The sequence below is a fragment of the Mustela putorius genome, unplaced genomic scaffold (genome assembly GCF_011764305.1).
Source record: "Mustela putorius furo isolate JIRA1106 unplaced genomic scaffold, ASM1176430v1.1 tig00003834_pilon_pilon_pilon, whole genome shotgun sequence".
NCBI lineage: Eukaryota > Metazoa > Chordata > Mammalia > Carnivora > Mustelidae > Mustela > Mustela putorius.
The window spans coordinates 46,360,961-46,384,183 of record NW_025421987.1 but is presented as its reverse complement, the minus strand read 5'-3'; the positions used below and the strand labels follow the sequence as shown (position 1 = coordinate 46,384,183).

At 45.6% G+C, this 23,223-nt stretch overlaps 1 protein-coding gene across 2 annotated transcripts in view; it reads right to left on the bottom strand.

Annotated features, from left to right (window-relative positions):
• Positions 1-15,763: 15,763 nt before the first annotated feature.
• The window catches only part of SPSB4 (splA/ryanodine receptor domain and SOCS box containing 4), a 77,623-nt gene continuing 70,163 nt past the window's right edge, over positions 15,764-23,223 (bottom strand). For both annotated transcript variants that reach the window (XM_004780861.3, XM_045088442.1), the window contains one exon: positions 15,764-17,223. In XM_004780861.3, coding sequence (XP_004780918.1) covers positions 17,096-17,223 — 128 coding nt within the window. In that variant the 3' untranslated portion in view covers positions 15,764-17,095. The remainder of the gene's footprint in view (positions 17,224-23,223) is intronic.

Genomic DNA, 23,223 nt, shown 5'->3' with positions numbered 1-23,223 from the left:
CTTCGCATTCTGTTGGTGCCATCTTAGTCTTGGTGAGGAGACAGCTGTTCTGCAGTTTTCCCTGCCCTGCCTCCATCCCTTTCTGCTGCCAGTGGCTCAGTGTCTGTTGGGGGACCCATTCCCCTCATGCTCCCTCTACAGTCAGACTCTGCCCTCTCTCACAGGGGTGGATTCAAAACTTAGGTTACATTCTTCTGACCCGCAGTGATTGCTTTGGGAGTGGACATGTGGCCCATGGTGAACCAATGAGCATCACCCTGGGGGCTTTGGCTGCTGCTGTTGGGACACAGAAGGCCTATTTCGGCTGGGATGGCTAAGTTGCTGGGAGAGAGCCTGGAAGCTTTAAGGCCACTTAGTAGAGGAAGGCTGCCTAGGAATGAACCAACCCAAAGGGAAGCAGAGCTGAAACATGGAAGGAGCTCAAGTCCCAGTGGGCTGTGTAAGTTCCTGGATCTAGCTATACCTGAAGCCGTGTAATTTTTTGGTGAAACTGGTTTGCATCAGGTTTTTTTCACTTGTAACTGAAAGAGTTCTGACTAATTTAACCAGTGGGAACATGCTCCAGTTTAGAGGCCAGGCTTATTGGAAAGAATTTCAGAGCTTTGGCATGGAAGCAAGAAGACTGGATTTGGGTCCTAGCATTCCCACAAACTTGCTATGTGATTTTAAGGGTTGAATGAGGTCATCTCCAGGGGTTCTTCCAACTCTAAGATCTTCTGCCTAAAAAATCTTGTAGAGATTTAATGAAAGGCAAGTTTACCATGGACTTGGGGTGGGATTCATGGGCTGCATATCTGGAGATTCTGACTCTGTGTCTGGGTGGGGCTTACACATCTGTATTTTTAATGCAATGTCCGGGTGGTTTTGTTACACAGCCAGGTTTGGAAACCACTCAGACTTCTGAATTCTTTTTCCTGAGGCAGCCATTTAAAGATTTGCCCAAAAAGGATTCATTGAGCACCTACTATGCACCAGTGGCCCCTTCTTCTGACAATGGCCTTCTTGTTGGGTAGGGAGTTGCTCCTCATGCCGACTTTCTGTAAAATCCCAAAGCTGGCTCTGAGAAGGAACATACATTACTGGCAACACACTTCCTCCAGTCATTCAATTGCTTCATAAATAGCATTTAAAACTTTTATTGATGAATAAGCTATTCACTGTCCAGTTCGTTCATTTATAAACAGCAAGTAGGTGAACGTGTACATTTATGTGGCTGTTGCTGTTGACGTCTCATTTAAAAACTTAACAAGACCAGGCCATGGCAACCGTAACTCCCACATTACTAGAATTCAAATGGCTTATTATCAAGATAAACATTTATTATATTAAGGTATGCAATATTAGTGTCATATTTTATACATGGTTACTTGTAGCATAGTTCAGCTCGGGGCCAACACCATATTGAATTATTTAAAGCCATCTCTCCCTGGGTTATTAAAAAGTTCAGTAAAATATATATTAGTGTATAAAATTTTAATGCATCATTCACATTGCAGTGTTTGCAAGCTCTTGGCCTTTAGAAGAGGAAGCCAGGGAAACCGAGCTCCAAACAGACTGTGCCTTTGAGAAGGTGCCTGCCGTGAAAACAAACACAGCTTGCACTTTGTCTCGGCAGTGACTTCCAACCACGCCAGGCTCTCTTATATGAGCTCTGGCAAGGAGGCCAGAATAAGGTGACCGCTACCAATCAGGGCTCCGAGAGGACTTTATGTCCTTAACTGCAGTGATTTGTGACCCTGTTGGCTTAAATACAGAGAGGGTGGCCCCCTATTCTCTCTGCTCCATGTGACCCCTATTAACACCTGGGTCACTGGGGTAGGCGATGAAGCAGGCGTTCCCCACACTGCCGTCCACCCATTTCCCGAGTGTTGATTCTGTCTCCCTGCGCCTCTCCTTCCCTCCTGGCAGGAAGAGATGGGTCTAGAGTACTTGGTTTTTAAAACACTGAGTCAAGGCCGAGAAGTCCTGTCAAATGTCAAATGTCAATCCTCTTGGCCCAGATCCCCCCATATCAGGGCGGGAGGCTCTGCTGACCAATGTCTCGTCACACCGAGGTCAGACCGTGTGAACTTCAGCTTGAGCAAATCAGTGCAGGCCTCCGAGCCCCAATTCCCCCATAAACACCCGTGTCTGTGAGCATGACACATGACCCAAACCAGGTGCGTTCCCATCCTTGAATGCTGATTTTCTTCTCCTGAGATGTGCGTTGTCAGCACCTTCTAATCTTTCTTCTTTCTCCACCTCAACTCCATGGCTATGGATCAGGCTGGGCACGGTGTTCAGTATGTGATTGTTCTGTGGCAGGAAAATGGATGGCAGCATTCATTTCTCATATTCTCTTTGTTGTACGAGACTCTCCCATGGAAGAAGAGGTCATTTTTCTCTCTTCTTTTGCCTCTCTTCTAACAGGTAAGGGAAGACTGGGTCTGGACTCCTTTGCCTCTGGAGATGTTGAGAGCTTTTGGGTTCTAGAGCCCAGAACAGAAGCTACCAAGAGCCTCAGGCTGGGGTCCCCGGAAGCAGTCCCCAAGATGAGGATTTGCAAGCATTCTGGGAGGTGATCCCAGGAGGCACAGGTAAGGGAGTGGAGGGAAAGGGAATGAAAGCTAATGTGCTGATGAGCACTTGGGCTCCATCCTACTTGGACATCTGGGAGATTGTGGGAAACACATATATGCGCTGTCCCACCCTAGGGTCCAGAACTGGCATATTTATCCCCAGAGTCCTATTCATCCCCAGTTAAATTTGCTCCCAGGGCACTAGCTTTGGGGTACTTCTGGCCTTCACCCTGTGCCAGGCATCCTCCTGCAGCTGGAGAAGCCCTCGAGCAGAATGTCAGGGGCCTGCAGGAAGATGCTGTTGGCTTCCCCAGAAAGGTGAGCTCGGGGTGAGGAGCAGGGCACCTATAGTGACAGCTCCATCTGACACTTGGAAGACAGCTCCTCCACACTGAGGGTTGTGAGCTTGGTTCTCCCTGAGGGGAAGGAATGGAGGTTAGAGCCTGGGGCTTCAGGTGACTTCTGGGGATGGAGGAGAAGAAGGTGAGTCCATGCAAAATAAGAATGACACTTCACTTTCATATCAGGACCTCCGAGAGATGGCACACAGATGGCCAGTCTTGGATCATAAGGGGGTATGGCTCCGGGGAAGGGCAGCAAACAAACACTGTGCCCAAGCTGGAGAGGAGGTAACACAATCCATTTTAAATGGGCAGCTTGGGGGGCACCTGAGTGGCTCAGTTGGTTGAGCATCTAGCTTTTGGTTTTGGCTTAGATCCTGTTCTTGTGGCTCCTGAGATCGAGCCCCGCCTCCGGGTTCATACTCAGCAGGAGTCTGCTTGGAAAATCTCTCCCTCTGTCCCTTCCCCTGCTCACACATACTCTCTCTCTCTTCTCAAATAAATAAATAACTCTTTAAAAACAAACAAACAAATAAAAAAGTGGGCAACATGGGTGATGAGAATCTCGTTGGTGACTGTGATGGTTTGAAGACCAGAGATACTGCCTCAGGTTTTCAGGACTCTGCAAGTTCCACCAGCAACTCGGGTGACCCTGGGAGGAGAGAGGGTCCCCAGTAATGGGTTCTATTGAGCATTTCACTGCCCTGGTAAGTGGGGGCTGAGATTCTGATGGAACTTGAATGAGGAAAAGAGAAGTAATATGAAGCTTCTTGCTCTTGAGTGTTGTAGAGCAAATGCAAACCTATTTCAGGGTTGCAGTGAATAAAGTTTTAAAATCAGATGGGAGAGAAGCCAGAACCGTGTGGCCCGGATCCCAAGGACAAGCAGCTATAGTTAAAGGGTGTGTGTCCTGCCTACGCACATGAACGGAAGCCGTCCCCCCTGCAGCAAGTGGACTGGCATCCTGAGGCTAGAACACAGAGCAAAGTGGTTTTTAAGTGACAGAGACGAAAAAAAAAAAAGTGCCTCTTTCTCCTTAAAGACTCACGAAGTAGGTGAGGTCATGGAGAAGATGAAGAATAAGGCTTGGATCTTGGGACAAAGTATAGACCCTCAGGGGAACTTTAAAACACAGAGCAGGACATCCTATTTCCCTAAGGGCAGCCTGTCACTTTGAGAGATGGTGTAGGGTTAAGAAAGCCGGGAGGAATTCACAAAATTGGTAAAGGCCAGCGTGTTCCTTGAGGAATGCAAAGTTTAGGGCCACCTGGCCTGATGGAAGGACATTCCTGGCCTTCACAAACCCATTGCAGCCAGCAGAGCCACAGGGAAGGGCAGACCAGTGGGCCCCGGGCACCAATCTATAGAGATATCCCTCCATAGCCGTGCTAAGATGTCCGTGGAATGATTGAAAACATGACACCAGTAACTCAGGTGTCCCCGCTTGATAAGATATACTGTTGTCCAGCTTTTGTTGAGGCCCACAATGTCCCGGAGGGGAAATTAAATATACCCAAGGAGTGCACCTGCCTACTACATGTGGAACGATTACTGTGAAAATATCAAAGCAGTCCCTATTTGTCAGCCTGGCGGAGACATGCACGTGTCCCAGGCCACCCCGGAGATAGTAATTCCAGTCCCTGGATGAGGGAGGTGTCTCTCTGGAAGCAGGCTCTGGAAGGCACCCATGTTTCTAGCAGAGGCACAGCAGAGCAGAGCAGACCTCTAGGAGCAGGTGGGACCTGCTGGGGGAAACTGGGGGTGCCCTAGTAGTTCAGTGTGGCTGGAAAGACAAGTTGGAATTTCAGGATGTGAAGTTGGAGACCTAAAACAAAGGTCCGATCATAGTGGGCCCTGCGGTATGAGAACCATATACTTACTATCTTTGGGATGCTTTTCAAAAATTAAATTTTTAATTTTGAGGTAATTATCTATTTTTATGCAGTTGTGACTGATAATACAGGGAGGTGCTGAGTACCTTTATCCATTTTCCCCCAGTGGTAATGTTTATAAAACTATAGTACAACATCACAAACTGGTTAGAGACACTAAGACAGTGAAGCTCAGAGCATCCCCATCACCACGAGGGTCCCCGATACTGCCTTTTTGAGCTAGGTCTTGTTCCCTTCCACGTACTGTCTCTTTCACTTCTGACAACCATTAGTCTGTTCTCCATTTCTATAATTCTGCCATTTTGAGAATGTTCCACAGATTAAGTCAGACAGTGTGCAACTTTGGGATTGGCTCTTTGCGCTCAGCACCATTCTCTTGAGATTCATTCTCGTCACACGTAGCAACCGTTCATCTTGATTTCTTGCTGCATAGTATTCCGTTGTGTGGGGGATCCAGATTGTTCACCCGTTCATCTGTTCAAGGACATCTGGATTATTTCCAAGTTTGGACTGTTATGACCACAGCAATACTCGTGTATGTGAACAGGAGTCTTTATTTCTCTGGAATCTATACCCAGAAGTGCAACTACCAAATCTATGGACGTTGCATGTCCAGTGTTTGGAGAAACTGCCTAAACTGTGTCCCAGAGTTCAAGGAACTCTGTTCTCTTTTACATCCCTAATAGGACGTGAGTGATCTGGCCCTTTGGCATCCTCACAGTATTTGGTATTGTCCTTATTATTATTTTTTTGATTGAGAAAAAATTGACATATAGCATTGTGTAAGTCCAAGGCGTAAAACCCATTGATTTGACACATTTATATTGTACTGTGATTGCCACCGTAGTGTTAGCTAACACCTCTATGAGGTCACATAATTATCATTTCTTTTAGTAGTGATAATTAAGTGAACAATTAAGATGAGATTTAGGTGAATGGATTGGCAGGGTCAAACTCAGAGGAGGGACCCCTTTAAGTGGAGGGTGTGGGGGTTTCTAAAACTCAAAGAACCACAGGATGTCAGGGTAGGAAGAGGCCTCAAAAATCATTGAGTCCAACCTTCTTGATATGTGAGTGAGTATACTGGGGCACAGGGGTATGCTCCATCAACAGATTCTTTAAAAAAAAAAAAAAAGATTATTTACTTACTCATTTGAGAGAGAGAAACAGAGAGGGAGAGAGCACGCATGAGTCCGGAGGATTAGAAGGAGAGGGAGAAGCAGACTGATGCAGAGCTCGATACCAGGACCCCGAGGTCATGACCTGAACGGAAGGTAGATGTTTAATGGACTGAGGCAGCCAGGTGCCTCTCACCAGCAGATTCTTTATCACAAATGATGGAAAATTTCTATGGATAGTTGAGAAATCTGTTAGTGCTTTATAACTTTAATTCAAATTCAGGCCACCGGGGATCTTGTTTAAATACACGCTGTCTCAGTAAGGTGGGGGGTAAGGCCAAGAGTTTGCACTTTTACTAAGTTCCCAAGTGATGCCCGTCTGCTGGTCTATGGGTCACACAGAGAGGAGCAAAACTTAGAAAATGTTTAGTAGCTCACAGAATTTCCAGGGGAACCAGAAAACCAGGCAAGGTGGCATCATGGTCAAGTGGAATCACACTGGGGAGCAGGCACAGGAGCTATGGGGGGAGCCTGCTGGGAACGCTGGCGCAGAGCCCTGCACTCTTCTCCCAGTCTCCTGTTGCTGCTATGAACTTCAGTTTCACAGTCTGACATGGGGTATCTGACCGGCAGAGTGACAGTCAGGCTGTTCCCTTGTTTCAAAGGAGGCTGGGAAGGAGAGCTTCCCTAACTCTTCTAGTCAGGAAGCCCTGACCCACACATGGAGGATCTCCTAAACTCAGCTCAAAGGGACTGGATGGCCAGAAAGAATGACATCTCCCTCTTGGGTGTAAAGTGTATAGTCCCCTAGCAACCAATAAGATTTAAAGCTCTGAAACTTCTAGGAGAAGGAACACATCAACTCAAATGTGTGAGTAGTAATTTTTTATTACTCCATTAAAGGTGCATGTGGATATTTACTGAGTGTTTACTATAAGCAAATCACTAAGGGGGATAGTATCCTATGTTCATCTTACCATCTGGTCAGGAACTTGGCTCCAAATATCGCCCTATAATTTTTTCCAGGCTTATGATTTTTCTCTGACCTGCAAAAATTCATGGGGATGGTCTCCTTCAGGAAAGAGAAGTTTCCCTGGCATCTGTGATCTCTTTGAACTTCTGTTCAAATGTCAATTCATTTGCACCAAATTGTTAAACTCCATTTATTCATTTTATCAGCAGCAGGCTCCTGACACATTCTCTTCCATACAGAGGATAGAATGGGCTATCTTTCCAAAACATTTCAAAGCATACTTGAATAAAATGGTGTTCTTATAGAAATCAGAGAGGGACATGACACACCACAGATGGAAAGAGCTTCAAGATGTTCAAAGCTTGCAAAGCAACAAACAATAGAAAGGATGAAAGATAGAAATGGAATTTGCTAACAGATGGTCAGTATGAAAATATGCAATCCTAATTCAGATACGCAGATCTGTACCTTTATGAAGAAAACTGGAAATGGTAACTAAAAAGGTAAATATATGATTTTTTTTATTATTTACCTCATTGAAAAGATCATTATCTAAACAACAACAACAACAACAACAATAATGACAAAACACAATGGTTTGTGAGGCTTATAATATGTGTATAAATAAAACACATGACAACAAAAGCAGAAAGGCTAGGATGGGTGAAATGAGAGCATATGATTGCAAGGTTCTCATACAATGTAAGCAGTAGTAAAATACCACTTGAAGGTATAGCATAAGTTAAAAATGTATAAACCTTAGAGCAACTACTAACATAACAAAACAAAAAGCTATAGTTTATAAGCCAAAAAAAATGAGATAAAATGAAGCATAAACAATACTCAGCTCATACGAAAGAAGGCAGAAAAAAGAAGAAAAAGGGAATAAAGAACAGATGGAACATGAACTCTCTTTCAAAAAAAAAAAAAGCAACACATATTTCTTGTAGGCAGTATAATGTTAAAGTTGGACTTGCTTTTTTACCCACAAAGAAGAATCCAGGCACAGATGAATTCACTGATAAATTTTATGAAACATTTAAGGAAGAAAGAATATCAATTCTACACAAATTTTTCAAGATAGGTGAAAAGGAGAGAATCATTTCCAACTCATTCTATGAAGTCACCAAAACCAGAGAAAAGACATTACAAGAAAAAAAAAAAAGTTACAGAGTATAACCTCAGAAAATGAATGCAAAAATCTAAAATAAAAATGTTAGTAAATCAAATTCAAAAGTAATTAAGAAAGGATAATATATCACTGGTGAGCTTATCTCAGGAATGCATATGTCATCAAATCAGTGCAATTAATAATATTAATAAACTAAAAAAGAAAAACCACATAATCATCTCACTACATGTGGAAAAACATTTGACAAAATCTAACATCCACTCCACATAAAAACTCACAGCAAATAGCAATTATTTCCAAGGGAACTTTTTCAACATGTTAAAGAACATTTATGAAAAACCTATAGCTGACATCTTGGTTAAAGGTGAAAAACTGAATACTTAAGCCCTTAAGATCAGGAACAAAACAAAAATTTCTGTTCTCACTGCTTCTATTCAACCTTGTACTGGAGGGCCTAGCCAATGCAATAAGTCAAGAAATAAAAATAAAAGGCACCCAGATTAGTAATTCAGAAGTAGGGTTGTTTTACCTGCAGACAGCATGATCCATTAGATAGGAAGTCAAACGAAATTTACAGAAGACACTGGAACCAGTGTGTGAGTATAGCAATGTTTCAGGACACAAGATTTATGTGCAAAAATCAATTGTATTTCTATACACCAGGTACCAATGATCTTCTTAAACATCACAACACATCAACAAATAATTACTGAAGGGGTGAATCTCACAAAAGATGTGCAAGACTTATCCACTAAAAGTATCAAACACTTTTGAGAAAAATTAAAGAGGACCTAAATAAATGGACAGATATGTGTTTTTCATGAGTTGGAAGACTCAATATTGTTAATATGTCATTTATTTCCCAAATGGTCTACAGATTCAATGCAGTCTCTATTAAAATCAGGCACATTTTCTTTTTGGGAGAAATTAACAAGCTGATTTTAAAATTTATGTGGAAATAAGATAGCCAAAATGAACTTCATGAAGAACAAAGTTGGGAGATTAATAATGACTGCAAGACTTATTATAAAGCTATAGTAGTCAATACAGTGTAGTATTGGCATCAAGATAAACAGATCAATGGAACAGAATACAGAGTTCAGAAAAACACCACACATATATGAACAACTACACTTTACAAAGATGCAAAGGAAATTGGGTGGATAAAGGATAATGTTTTCAAGAAATGGTGCTAAAACATTTGGATATCTATATGCAACACCATGACTTTGGTCAATGACTTACCCAACATATAAAAATTAACTCAAAGTGGATCAAAACCTAAATGTAAAATCTAAAACCATAAAACTTCTAGAAGAAAACACGGAAGAAAATCTTCGTGAGTATGGTATAGCCAAGATTTTTAAATAAGACACCAACAGCACAGTGTGTAAAAGAAAAAACTAATGATTTAGACTGCGTTGAAGTTTAAAAATTCTGCTCTTAAAGGACACTGCTAAGGGAATGAAAAGACAAGCTGCACACTGGGGGAAAATAAAGCATATATCTGATAAAGAGTATGCATCCAGAATATGTAAAGAACTCTCAACATTAAATAATAAAAACCAAACAAGTCAACTAAGAATGTGCAAAAGATTGGAACAGATACTTCAGTTAAGAAGATGTATGGATGGTAAATAAGCATATGAAAAGATGCTCAATGTCTTTGGTCATTAGAAATCTGCTAATTAGGGATGCCTGGGTGGCTCAGTTGGTTAAGCAGCTGCCTTCGGCTCAGGTCATGATCCCGGCGTCCTGGGATCGAGTCCCACATCGGGCTCCTTGCTCCATGGGGAGCCTGCTTCTCCCTCTGACTCTGCCTGCCACTCTGTCTGCCTGTGCTCGCTCTCGCTCTCTCTCTCTGACTAAATAAATTAAAAAAAAAAAAAAAAAAGAAATCTGCTAATTAAAACCTTAATGACGGAGCCTGGATGGCTCAGTTGGTTAAGCAATGGCCTTCCGCTCAGGTCATGATCCTGGAGTCCCCGGATTGAGTCCCACATCAGGCTCCCTGCTTGGCAGGGAGTCTGCTTCTCCCTCTGACCCTCTCCCCCTCATGCTTTCTCTCCCCACTAATTCTTTCTCAAATAAATAAATAAAATAGAAAAAAAGCACAAAACCTTAATGAGATAGCACTTCACACCTAAAGGTAAAAAGGCTGATGATATCAAATGTTAGCAATCACATGAAGGAACTGGAACTCACACTGGGAATGTAAAATGATCCAACAAACTTAAAAAATAATTTGGTAATTTCTTAAAAAGTTCAACATACTCCTACCATATAGTCTAGCATTCCTCTCCTATTTACCCAAGAGAAATGAGCATATGCCCACAGATGAATATTCATGGAAGTTTTATTTGTAATTGCCCCAATTCAGAAGCATCGCAAATGTCCACCAATGGTGAATGGATAAACAAATTGTGGTGTATTCATCCAACGGAATGCTACTCAGCAGGAAAAAGGAATGAACTATTGCTGTGCAAAAAACCATGGATGCATCTTTTTAAAAAAATTTTTCTAATTAATTTTTTTATTAACAAATAATGTATTATTAGCCCCAAGGGTACAGGTCTGTGAATTGCCAGGTTTACCATGGATGCATCTTAAAAAGAATTAGGCAAATGAAAGAATCCAGATTAAAAAAGAGCACATAAAAACAAAATATATCTGCACAATCAAAAAGGAAAGAAATAAGTTCTTCAACCCTAAGCTTAGATTCTAGTTAATGAAGGACACATTGATGATAGAAAATTATTAGTGACCTAGAGGGCAAATCAGGAAATTTTATTTTCACTTTCTAAGGTGGATGAGAAATGGCAATCAAATGTTGATTTCAACAGTCAGAACCTCCCTGATTATTAATCTGCGTGATCGGATATAAACGCTCATCCTTTCCAATCAATTCATCTGCAGAGAATCTGTTTTTTTAAAATTATTATTGTGGACAATTTCAAACAATGAGAGTAGAATGGACGGTATAATAAACTCTCATGTCCCCATTACTCAACTCTAATAATTTTCAACTCATTGCTTATTTTGTTTCATCCATATATATGCATCCACTGCCTGTGACTCCAGCCCCAACATCATGCCATTCCATCTGGAACTATTTGTTTGTATTTCCACAAAAAAAGATTATTTTCAGTTTCTGTTTTAAATTTCTAAGAATTCAGAACCAGTCCTGGCAACTTCATCTGAAAATCTTGGAGGAGTTTGGGAGGAATATAGGACTGCCCACACATTGATAAAGGAGAAGCGATTTACTGGCCAAGACAGTTTTCTCAAGAAAATGCTTGTCTTCTCTTCTCTGTTTAAAAAAAAAAAAAAAAAAGTTGGTTTTTCTATAACTGGTGGGCAGTGCTATCCCATTAGGCTCAATGTGACAGTCCCAGGGGCTGCTGTGTAATATGACCATTATCCAGGAAAGAAATGTGCATTTTTAGATGGAAACATGAAACCTCTCCCCTGTGTACAACCGGGCTCGTGAGGGCATCTACGCTTGCTTTATAGGTGGCCACTCAGAATGGGAAATCACCAAACAGATGTTGCACTCCTGGGCGTGCTTCTACGACCTCAGCTCTCTGGTAATGTTTTCATGAGACAATGGGATTCTTTGTTCTTTCAAAACCTTCAAATCTCTCAGTCTTCTTTCCTCCCCCTCCTTCTTCCTCCTCCTTCCTTCTTTCCCTCCTCTTCCTTCCTCCTCCTCCTTCCTTTTCCTCCTCCTTCCTTCTTCTTCACCTCCCCCTTCTTTCTTCTTCCTCCTGCTCCTCCTCTTCCTCCTTCCTTCTTCTTCTCCTTCTCCTTCTTCCTCCTCCTCCTTCTCTGGAACCATCTCCCTTCTCAGATGTCATAACTAATTGTGGTCAAGAGTAATACCTCATTGAATCCAAAGCATGTCCAGTGAGAAGTGACTTTTGAAGGAATATGTTTCCCTCTCTCTTTTTTTAAATTTAATTTTTAAAATATAGGTTTATATACAAAGTACGTGAACCTTAAGTATATAGTTTGGTGAGTTTGTACATATGTATATATTCATGTAACCATCACCTAGGTGAAAATGTGGATTTTTTCCAGGACCCTAGTGATCTCCCTCATGTTTATCCCTGAGATGAGTGGCATGACCCCCTCCCCTCCAAAGTCTTCTGACTTCTATAATCAGAGATACTTCTGCCCGTTCTTGAGCTCACCTCAAGAATTACTCATTCTTTTATGTCTAACTTCTTTCACTAGTCATTGTCATAAGATCCACTCAGGTCATATGTAGCAATAGTCCCTTTCTTTTATTAAAAGTTATTATATAGTACTTCACTCTATGAATATGCCACAATTTATTTTTCTCTTCTGGGGATGGACATTGGAGCTGTTTCCAATTGGGGCCTGTTAGGAATAGCTATGATATGTTCAGTTCTGTGTATTGCAACTAGCTTCTTCCAGCCTGTGCCTTGCCTTTCCACTCTCTTAACCTGTCCTTTGATGAAGAACAGCTAATTTTAATAAAGTGCTATATATTTATCTTTTTATTTTCTTCTTCTTTTCATTTTGTGTCTTAAGAAAGCCTCACTTACTTTCTCTAGAAAACATATGTTGTTGTTGTTTTGCTTTCACATTTAGGCCTCTAATCACTTTCACAGTAATTTTTGTCTGCGGTGTGAGGTAGGGGTGATGATTCAAGCTTTTTCCATATGGATGTCTGTCTAACCCTACACCACTTACTGAAAAGACCATCTTTCCCCCACTGAATTTCAGTGATATAATCATTGACCATGCAAATGTGGGTCTGTTTCTGAACTGTATTCAAGTCACTGATCTCTTTGTTCATCCTTACACCACCAGCAAACCATCTTAATTATTGTATGTTTATAGAAACTCTCAATATCTGGTAATTAAGTCCTCCTACTTCGCTTTTCTTTTTTAAGACCATTACAGCTATTTTAGGTCCTTTGCATTTCCGGATGAATTTAGAACCAACTTATCAATTCCTACAACAAACTTGGAATTTTTATTGTTGTTGGATTGACTCTAGATCATTTTGGGCAGAAGAACATACTAACAATATTGCATTTTCCTTTAAAAAAATATTTTTTGGCGGGGAGGGACAGAGGGAGAGAGAGAATCCCAAGTAGGCTCCACACAGAGCGTGCAGCCTGACGCCAGGCTCGATCTCAATCTCATGGCACTGAGATCATGACTTGAGTCCAGATCAAGAGTCCAATGCTTTACCGACTGAGGCACCCAGGTTCCCAATAATATTTCATCTTCTAAGTGCCATGGTGTATCTCTCTGTTTATTTAGGTCTCCTTCAATGTCTCTTGAAAATAGTTTTCAGTGTGTTTGGAAGCTGCAGCTGGGAGCAGGGTCCTGGGGAGCAGGCCCAGCTGTCCTGGCACAAATCAACCACCACTGTGTTACTTGTCACCTGCTGCCACATCGTGAGGCGATGAAGTCTTTGTTTCTCAGTGAAAGGTGGCCCCCAAAGAGGCCAGCTGCTAGCATGAAAGTCTGAGGAAAAAACAAAGGAAAGAGGGTTGTTTTTGTTTAGAAAGTGGCAATGGTAGATGGGGTAAAGCGTGAACCAGGGAGCTCAGCAGGGCTCGGCTCTCTGGGAGACTGTGCTCCCATGTGCTCTAGTTTTTGGTGATTAGAAAGTGGTTAGTGGGACTGTCTCAGTACAGGCCTCCATCAGAAAGGGGTCATGGAGAGAAAGGCCAAACTTCAGAGAACGTGCAGGGATGAGAGGGGCTGGGGGTTGGGTTATGACAGGCACCGGCTCTGGGAAGGAGTCATGAGGCTCCCAGCTTGCCTGCCAGGAGGGTCCTGTGGCGGGGTGTGTGTTTGTGTATGTTCATGTGTGTGTGTGTGTGTGCGCACGCACATGCAGGAGGCATGGGGACCTGGGGCCCTGGGACACCAGGAGCTCTGGGACACGGGGCATATGCACAAGTGGATTCTACTGGGGAGCTACAGCAGTTCCTCACCTCAGCCCAGCTCGCTAGCACACGGAAGCTTGAGAAGGATGGGACAGCAGAAAGGTCCCCTGCCCAGAGTACCTCCCTTTCCTGTGTATGGCTCCCTCTCACTTGTTCACAACTCTGCATCTCTGTGCTGGTTTTCCTTGATCACCATCGGTCCTGGGCGCCTTCCACTCCCTGCTCTCCAGCCCCACCTGGCTTCTTTTCTCCTCTCTGACATTGTTCTGTGACATTGCTTTGCCTTACCAGTCTCCCCTTAGAACATGAGCTCCAGCAGCACCGGACTGCACTCCTTCCTTCCTGTTCTGGTAGTGTGGGGCACCCCCCCCCACCCCAGTGCCCCACAATATCTATGGAATGACTGTGGGAGTGAAAGGGCCCAAGGTCCCAGAGGCCTCCTGGCCAGAGTCTGGGCTCTAGCAGGAATTCCTCGCCTCCCCTCAGGACTTTCCCCCAGGTTTCACCAACATCCCAACTACCAGGGGGTACCTCCCCACACACCTCCACCTCTGTGGTCTTTGCTGAGGCTTTGCGCCTGGTCCAGGGCTGTGTGGAAACAACAGGCCCAGGCTCTACCATCCCAAGACTCACAGCCCACAGGGGCAGAAGGGGCTCTAGCCCAAGTGTCTGGTTGAGAGGCACAGTCAAGCCTGGGAGGTGAGGAGTGGACTCCCAGAGCAGGCAATGCCAGGGGGGGTGGGATGGGGTTAAGGAAGGGCTTCCCAGAGAAGGGTCAGTCTAAGCTAGTCCCAGAGAAGGTAGTCAGGATGGGAGAGCATTGGTGGGGTGAAGGAAATTACATAAGCAGGGTGTGGACAAGACAGATGCCTTTAAACTGGAGAGCTGGTGCTGAAACTGGGACCCTAGGAGTTGGGGAGAGGGTCCTCAGCCACTGGTGACCTGATCCAGCCCCTGCACTGTGTAGAGAAGGAAGTCATGTACGCTAGGTCACAACATAAAAGTGACAAAACTGGGACTCAAACCTAAGCCTCCTGACTCCAAACCTGAGCTCAGCCTCCAGTCCTGAGATTAGAGGGAGAGAAGAACCCTGCCCCTGGTGGTAGGTTTAGCGCATCTGATGCTTTTGGTCTGTCCTTACCAAGGTTGTCTTGCTTAAAAAGCAGAGAGGAAGAGTGCCTCCTCCTTCAGGAAGTCTTCCCTTCAGGTCTTATCTTCCCACAGCCCCTTCATGATCTCCCTCTCACTTTATTAGTCTGCAACATCTGTAAACCCCATCTCCCTGGAGGGACAGATCTGCCTGAGCCCTGGGTCCTCAGAGGTTGGCACCGTGCATGTTGATGACCTGTCTTGCTGATTCAATGCTGTGCCAGTCCTCACCCAGACCTTAGCCTGACTTGCTTGCAGCCCCAAGCCTGCCTAGGCTGCACACTCCCCCTTTAGCAATTGGCACTACTCCTTGAGGATGACATGCACTTCCAAAGTCACATCTGGACCCACTTTTGGGTCTGGTTTGCAATCACCCTATGCCCCCTGCAGAGCCACCCTTAGGACACTCCCCAGGCATCAGTTCAACCCGGTTTTCCACCACCATGCCTAGTTGGCATGGACACGGAATCCAGGCACGTTCATTCTCCCAGGGCAGGCCTTTGTAAAATGACTTGCGTTTGTGCACAAGTGGGACCAGCAAGACAAAAGAGGCAAGAAGAGCTGGGGAGGGGTTTGCATTGTTGCCTCCTGAGGGTCTGGGGACACACCAGCCAGGTTGACACAAGGCCCCCGCCCACCCCTCCCCACAGAACATGTACTGAGCAGCTCAAGGACTGAAGGACAAACTTTATTAGAAACGCTCCTCATTCATCGGTCGAATTCACATTAAAGTGGGGGGAGGCAGTGCCGTCTGGGGCTCTGGAATCCCCCTGCTGTGACAATTTCCAGTTAAAAATGGGTCTGGGCAGAGGGCTTCAGAAACACATGAGAGATTCCCAATGGTGGAGATGGAGGCGGCGGCGGCAGCATCGTCTCCAGCAGGGGACGGGACTGGCAGCAGGCGGAGAAACTGCTGCCCATGGCCACCCTGCCAGCGACAGGGCTGCCCATGCAGCCCCAAGCTGATAAATAAAGAGCACATCACACACACACTGGAAACAGAAACAAACTCGTACATGTCTCCCAAAGTGAAAAAATAATTCGCACAAATAAAGCTTTGTGGCAGCGAGGCACCTCCGGAATGGGCGGTTGCCTAGAGACCCCCAGCACCCCGGGAAGGCTCCCCAACCTGAGGACATCATCCATTTGTGTGGCACAATGCCCCAAATTTCCCCATTAGCACCTTTGGACTAAGTACTGCCCTCACCACATTCCTCTTTTAAAATGCAGCGTGACTCAAGATAATAATAACAATAATAATAATAATAAGGATACACTCTTGTCCCTGGGGTGAATTAGTCATACTCAGCTTCCCTGAATAGAGGTGCCTGGGGTAGCCAGAGAACTGTGGGTCCGAGCAGGGGTGGGGATGGGTGGGGAACGGAAGGCGGTGATGGGGTTAAGTAAACAATGTTCCAAGAGGTAAGCTGGAAGGTGTGGAAACACAGCTCTGTCCACGTGCCAATTCCGCAGTTGGACAACCCTGGGTAAGAGTCTTGCAAAGGGGCACAAAGTCCTAAAGTGTCAAGGGGTGGGGCCCACAGGGGCACCCGCATCCGGCTGTTTTCGTCATTCATTATTCAGAGGCAATTTGCTCCCGGAGCTGGCCAGTTTCCCCCGGCCCTGTCTGCACCAGGACACGCAACAGAAGTCTCCTGCCCAGATGTTTTATTCATTCTCTTGACTAAGGAGACAGGCTCCCTGGTCAATACCGGTGGCCACTGGGTCTTGGTCGGTGGGCAGGATCTCCGCCACGCGCAGGTTCGGGGCTCTGCACGGCTTCCGAGGAGGTGCCTGACTTAGAAGGGCCGCCTTCAAGGCAGCGAATACTGTTGGCAAGAGACATTTCATTTTCCGAGGTGGGAACGCGTCCCCGTCCTTTCAAGGAACCGAGTGTCCTGGCGCTGGGGCGAGGAGGAGCACCCCTTCCTGAAGGTACCGCGTGACCGGGAGATGCCAGGCCCTGCTGTGTGTGCGTGCCCACTGCTGCTCCGCAGCCTCACTGGTACTGCAGATAGTTTTTGAGGGACTGAGGCAGGGGCAGGGCGCCGATGTCCCGCAGGCGCTGGCGGCCCAGGGCCAGGCGGATGGATCTCCGGCACAGGTCCATCAGCGGCAGGGGCTCGGCTGCAACGAGAGGGGAGTGGGTTAGTCTTCGCTGGTGCCTTGCACACCTGCTTGCCCCCGCCTACCCTCTGCCCACCACTGGCGCAGCTGAAGTTCAGGGCCTAGGGCTCCTCCTCCGAGAAGTCGCCTCTGGTTATGTTAGCTGAGGGCTTAGAGCAGTGTTTTTCAAACTGTGGGAAACAACCGGTTAGACTAAAGAATGGTGAAATCAGTTCACTGGATGGTGACCAGCGAAGGAAGGAAGGAAGGAAGGAAGGAAGGAAGGAAGGAAAGACAAGAAAAAAAAAAAAAAAAAGAGTAAGTGGACAGCAATGACCATAACAAGGGTAAATATCATTCCATGAAAACTTTGTCTCTGATGTGGGTGCTCAGTGTGTCTCAATGGAAAAAATACCTCTCGTTGCAGGTCCGTGGTAAAAATGAAATCTTCTGACCTAGGAGAGGATCTGCAGGGGGCTTCCTCTTAGAAACATGTTAAGCTTAGGGAGCCTGTTTGAAATTCCTCTGAACCCTCACACTTCTCCTGTAACATCTTTTGATGATCAGCAGAGGGATACATTTTCTTTTAATATCCAGTTCTGGAAAATTTCATGAATTAAAGACCATGAGCCATAGAACCTTTGGATGTAGGACCAAGTTTAGTTAGTTTTACTGCAGACATGTTTATTAAGCTCTTAGTCTCTTCCATGCCCTCTGTTTGGACCCAGGGATGCAGTGATAACAAAGCCAAGGCCAGAGGCAGCCCTGGAAGCAGAGGAAGGCTCGTGGTCCCAAATCAAAATGGGTGAATAATCTGAGTAGAGTATAATATATGCAATAATTCTTAAATGCACAGGGGACAGAAACCAGGCAGTTCCTATGCAAGAACTGTTTGAAAGCTTCAAAGGAAAATAACTGAATGAGGTTTTGAAGGGTGAGTAGGAGCTTTATGTAATGTTAGGGAGGAGAGTGCTCTAGGCCAAGAGAATAGGCAAAGGCAGAGAGGCATAAGACAGGACAGGCTGAGAGGGAATGGTGCTGGTCTGCTGGATCAGGAATGAAGATGGAGGTGGTTACAGTTATCTCACCTGGCTTGGTTTCCCCAAGCCTGCAGGAACATGCTAGAGGCTGGAAGCTGCATCTTCCCACATTTTTTGGTAACAGAATAAGTGATAATTTAAAAGCACTCTATAATATACTAAAATGCAATTGAGCTGTAAGTAGCAAATAACTAACACAAGAGCTATGAGAGGAGTAATATCATAAAGGATGGAAAAGCGGTCAAGAGTATGTTTATGGAAATTTTCATTTACTAGAGCTGCAGAGTTCATATAGAGAGCCATTTAGAACTAAGGCAGGACTTGGCTGGTACCCTGGAAGTCTCACCCTGAAGTGTGTCCAGCTCTCCTTCACCGGGGGCGAGGCTGCACGGTCGCATATCTGCACGGGGTATTGGTGGCTTTAAATATTCTCTCCTCAGTGCCCTCTTATCCTCATATAAACCCTCGCTGTTGGCCAGGGAGGACCGGGCATCCCGTTTTTCAGGCCCAGAAAGCAGATGGTCCCATAGTCACCATGCCCAGACCAACGCTTGACACCCCTCTTGACGTGCCCCCCTCAGCCTCCCTCAGCTACTCCCCTGTACCCAGCGCTCTTTCTCCCTGCCCCCAACCTGGTTCTGAGCCAAGCTTTGCACAGCTCTCCAGATCATGCCTCTGTGAACAGCCCCCTCTCAAACCCAAATCCTCCTGTCTGATTGTAAATTTTTGTTTATTTATATATTTTGTATTTAAGCATTGCTGACACACAATTTACATTAGTTTCAGGTTGACTGTAGTTACTCTTCTTTTTTTTCAATATTTTATTTATTTATTTGACACAGAGAGAGAGAGAGAGATCACAAGCGGGCAGAGAGAGAGGTGAGGAAGCAGGCTCCCCACCGAGCAGAGAGCCTGACTTGGGGCTCGATCCCAGGACCCTGGGATCATACCTGAGCTGAAGGCAGAGGCTTAACCAACGGAGCCACCCAGGTGCCCCTGTATTTACTCTTTATTGAAGACTTTTTATGGGGGCACCTGGGTAGCTCAGTTGGTTAAGCCTCTGGCTTTGGCTCAGGTCATGATTCCTAGGGCCCTGGGATGGAGCCCTGGGGTAGGTTCAGTGCCTAGCAGGGAGCCTGCCTGTCCTTTCCCCCTGCTTGTGCTCTTTCTCTGTCTCTCTCTCAAATAAATAAGTAAAATGTTAAAAAAAAAAAAAAAAGACTTATTATGTGGTCAGGTGGTGTTCTAAACCACCGGACCACATAATGAGTCTTTTTTTTTTAATATTTATTTATTTTGTAGCTTTATTTGTAGCTGCTCATACGCTTGTATGTGTCAAACTCATATCACAACAAACCTTTGGGGTAGGATTGTTATTATGACTATTACTCTTACCCCATGTTAAGGAGGAGGAAACTGAAGCACAAAGAGGGTGATTCACTTGCCCAAGGACACACAGCTGGCCTGAGCTAGGAGCTGGTCCCCACATGTGGCATGTCGGCAGGACTCGGGTGGGCGCTGTGCCTAAGGTGTATGGAGCCAAAGTGTGCTCTCCTTCCAGTTGGACAGATGTGGCAAGGATGCTCTGTCCCATTCACTGAACAAGGAATGGGTACAATGTGACTGTAAGCTTCTTAAAGGATGTGACCCTGACTCACCCGTCTTAGGATATACAGCCCTCAGTCTGCTCCCATCACAGGCAAATGGCCCAGACACTGTTAAATGAACAAGTTGATGTTCTGTTCCTGGGCTTGTCTTCTCCAGATGTTTTAAGCAATTGGAATGAATTACTTTTGCCTGGCAGCATTTCCATCTTAGCTCCCCATTTCCCTATAAATCCCCCAAGAACTGAGTAGGTTTTAATTGACAAGAGGCTTGTGGTGAGGAGTCAGTGAGCCAGTGTGACGCCCTTAGCTCAGTGCCCAGCATATAGTAGGTGTTCACCGTAAGCCACTTCTAGCTCCCTCCTTCCCATCCAGGCATTTTTGTGGTTGCCCTTGGGGACGATAAGCTTGGAGAGGGCTGGTAATGAGGTAGGCTCTGGCTGGGAGGCCAGTAGTTCCTTCCCTGAATGAGGGGAGATGGGCTTGCACTTTGCATTGGGAAAATTTTGAGTTGATCATCACTGCCAGACCTTGAGAGCTTTCTTAAATATTTTAAAGCTCTAGGCACACATTAGGTCCTCAGAGTCCAAAATGCTAAGCCTTGTCAGCAAACCCAATTCCCTGTGTGTTCCCTGCCTAGTTAGGGTCTGGGAGAAGGGAAGAACTCTATTTATTGTTATTCCTCTGCAGTCACGGAGATCGATTCCAGAGCCCAACTCTAAAGGAAGTGACAAAGGGTTTGGGGTAGAGCCCAGGGGACATCGTTAGTGCTAAGTGTGATACAAATCATCTCTTCTCATTTCTTGAGGGACCTTTACATGGACAGCCACACAGCAGTGCCCAAGTGTACAGGGCAAGTCCTTGCAGTGACTGTGAAACTCCCAAAGCTCCAGGGATGCCCTGTGGCAGCTGGGCCCACCCCCTGACTCCTCTTTGCTGACTCCCCTTGGCTTCAGAAGCCTTCTTCGAGCCGCCAAATGCCAAGGCTTAGAAATGATCAACCAGGTGGCAAGAGAAACCCAGATCTTTCAGCATAGGAGTCATTTTCAGAAATGTTTTCCAACTAAAACAAAAATTTTTGAAAAAGGAATCCTTGTTCCCCAAAAGTGAATATCCAAATGGCCAATAAGTCCTTGAAAAAAACGCTTGACTTCATGACTCACTGGAGAAGTGCAGATTAGTGCCACGGTGTGAGTCTGCTACACGCCAACCCGAACAGCCCAAATGCAAACAAGACAACAGTAAGTGCAGACAAGGGTGCGGTGAAACGGGGACTCTCGTAACGCCGAGAGCATGCAACCGGGCACAACTACTCCAGGCATCTAAAGCCGTGCCTCTTGCCTGCACTTAAACTTCAGGTACACCGGGGCTCCCAAATGCATGTGCAGGAATGCTCACAGAAGCGTTATTTGTAAGAGCACCGATCTGGAAACTACAGTTCTGGGGTCTGCCAACAGGGTACCGCACACATAAACTGTGTCTGCATAGAGCAGAACACTAAGCAGCCACCAGAAGGAAGGACCCACGAGGACGTGCAAACACGTGGATGTATCACAAACATAATCATGAGCGAAAGAGAGGCACATCATGTGTGACTTCACTTATAAGCTTCCAAAGCCAGGATGATGAAGCGAGGGCTGTGCCAATACTGGGCAGGAGGTGATGAGGGAGGCAGGAGGACACTCCTGGGGAGTAGACACTATCCTGTTGAGTTCTAGTTATACTAGTGTGCTCAGCTGGTAAAAACCATCAAGCTTAGTCCCCTGACTTTCTGTCTATTTATACTTAAAAAACACATGTACGTTAAGAAAAATAAAAAGACACAGGCTGAGTCGGGGGCGGGGGGGGGGGCGGGCTCTACTCCCTGCTGGGTGGGTGTGGATCCAACACCAGCCAGGCACCCCCCACCCTGCCCCAACAGGGTAAAGTGGGGAGAAGAGGCTGGCGTGGAGTCCTTGCTCCTGCTCCCACCGCCGTTGGGCCATGGCTGGCTCACCTTCTTAGACACACATTTTCCTCCTCTGTAAAGAAGGGGAGAGCAACACCTCCATCCGTGTGTTGCAGTGATGGTATGACACCGCACACTCTTTGCCTTAAAGGCACTCTCTCTACAATATGTCTTATTTCAGGCCATCAGACCAAGAGGTACCTTCAAAAATAGTAATAGTTTACTTACTGTAGTTCTAAAAATGCCTCAGTACATTGTCCTAATTGACAGCAACACTTGGTTCTTGATGAAGATTTATTGGAGCTGGGGTTGAATGTCTGGTTCCATGCTAAAAATATCCCAAGGCAATCATCTCCAAGGTTCTACAGTGACCTGAATTTTCCATAATTCTCCGCCACAAACCTCCTGTACGACCAACCCCAAGTAAGCCATGGTACTTCCCAGGGACTCTGTTTTGCTGTCAATAAAATGGGGGAAGTTAGATCATCTGGCTTAGATAGTCCATGTCTGTGATGGAAGTTTAGAGATTTTCCTCAGGGACTGGTGGGTGAAGCAGCTCTCCTGGGTCCCTTGACAGTCTCCTCTCCCTGCAGCAGAAGATGCCAAGTTGTGAGTCACCAGACCCTACTCCCATCCCTATGTTTGTATTTTGAAAAAAGAGCAACATTTTAAGGTCAGGAGGTGAAATTCTTTTGCAACTGTTTTAGACAATGGCCAGCAGATGGAGGAAGATTTGAGTGACAGCTGTGACATCTGAACTCAAGTAGACCTGGGTGCCTTTTGTTTTCAGGAAAAGAAATGAGAAGACACACATGCAGACAAGCGCGCACGCGCGCGTGCGTGCACACACACACACACACACACACTCCATGTGCCATACACTGTGCTAATAGCTTATCCATAGACTAAGGTGTTGGTATTGGAAGACTCAGAGGATTGCCTGCATGCCCCTGGGACTCCCCTCATTCTGCTTCTCCAGCTGGAAGACCCTCTCCTGCACTGCCTGCCAGAAACCTGCCTCCTTGGTAGGACCCCCATCAAAGGTCACCTCCTCCCCAAAGACTTGGCTCCCCCACCCTTGGCATCCACATTTGTCAGGTGTCATTCCACTCAGTTTATTACACCAATAGACGAATACATAATCACTTGCTCACTTCCAAAATATATGGCATCCCTATGCCGACGAGCCCTGTCATGGTTGACAGGGGCCTAATCTCCACCTAGAAAGCATTTAGAATCTGGGCTTTTCTCTTTGCAAGCTTCGCTGTCTCCCCAGCAAAAAAGGCTGTGACTACAGCTGGGACTAAGCAGTGTTTTCTGATGAACTCTGGGCCAGCAAGCATCCCTGGCACAGATGGGCCCCACATTTTACCCTGGGACAGAGAGTGAGTGAGTCCCCTTGTGTGCATAGGAGTGCCGCATAGCAGAG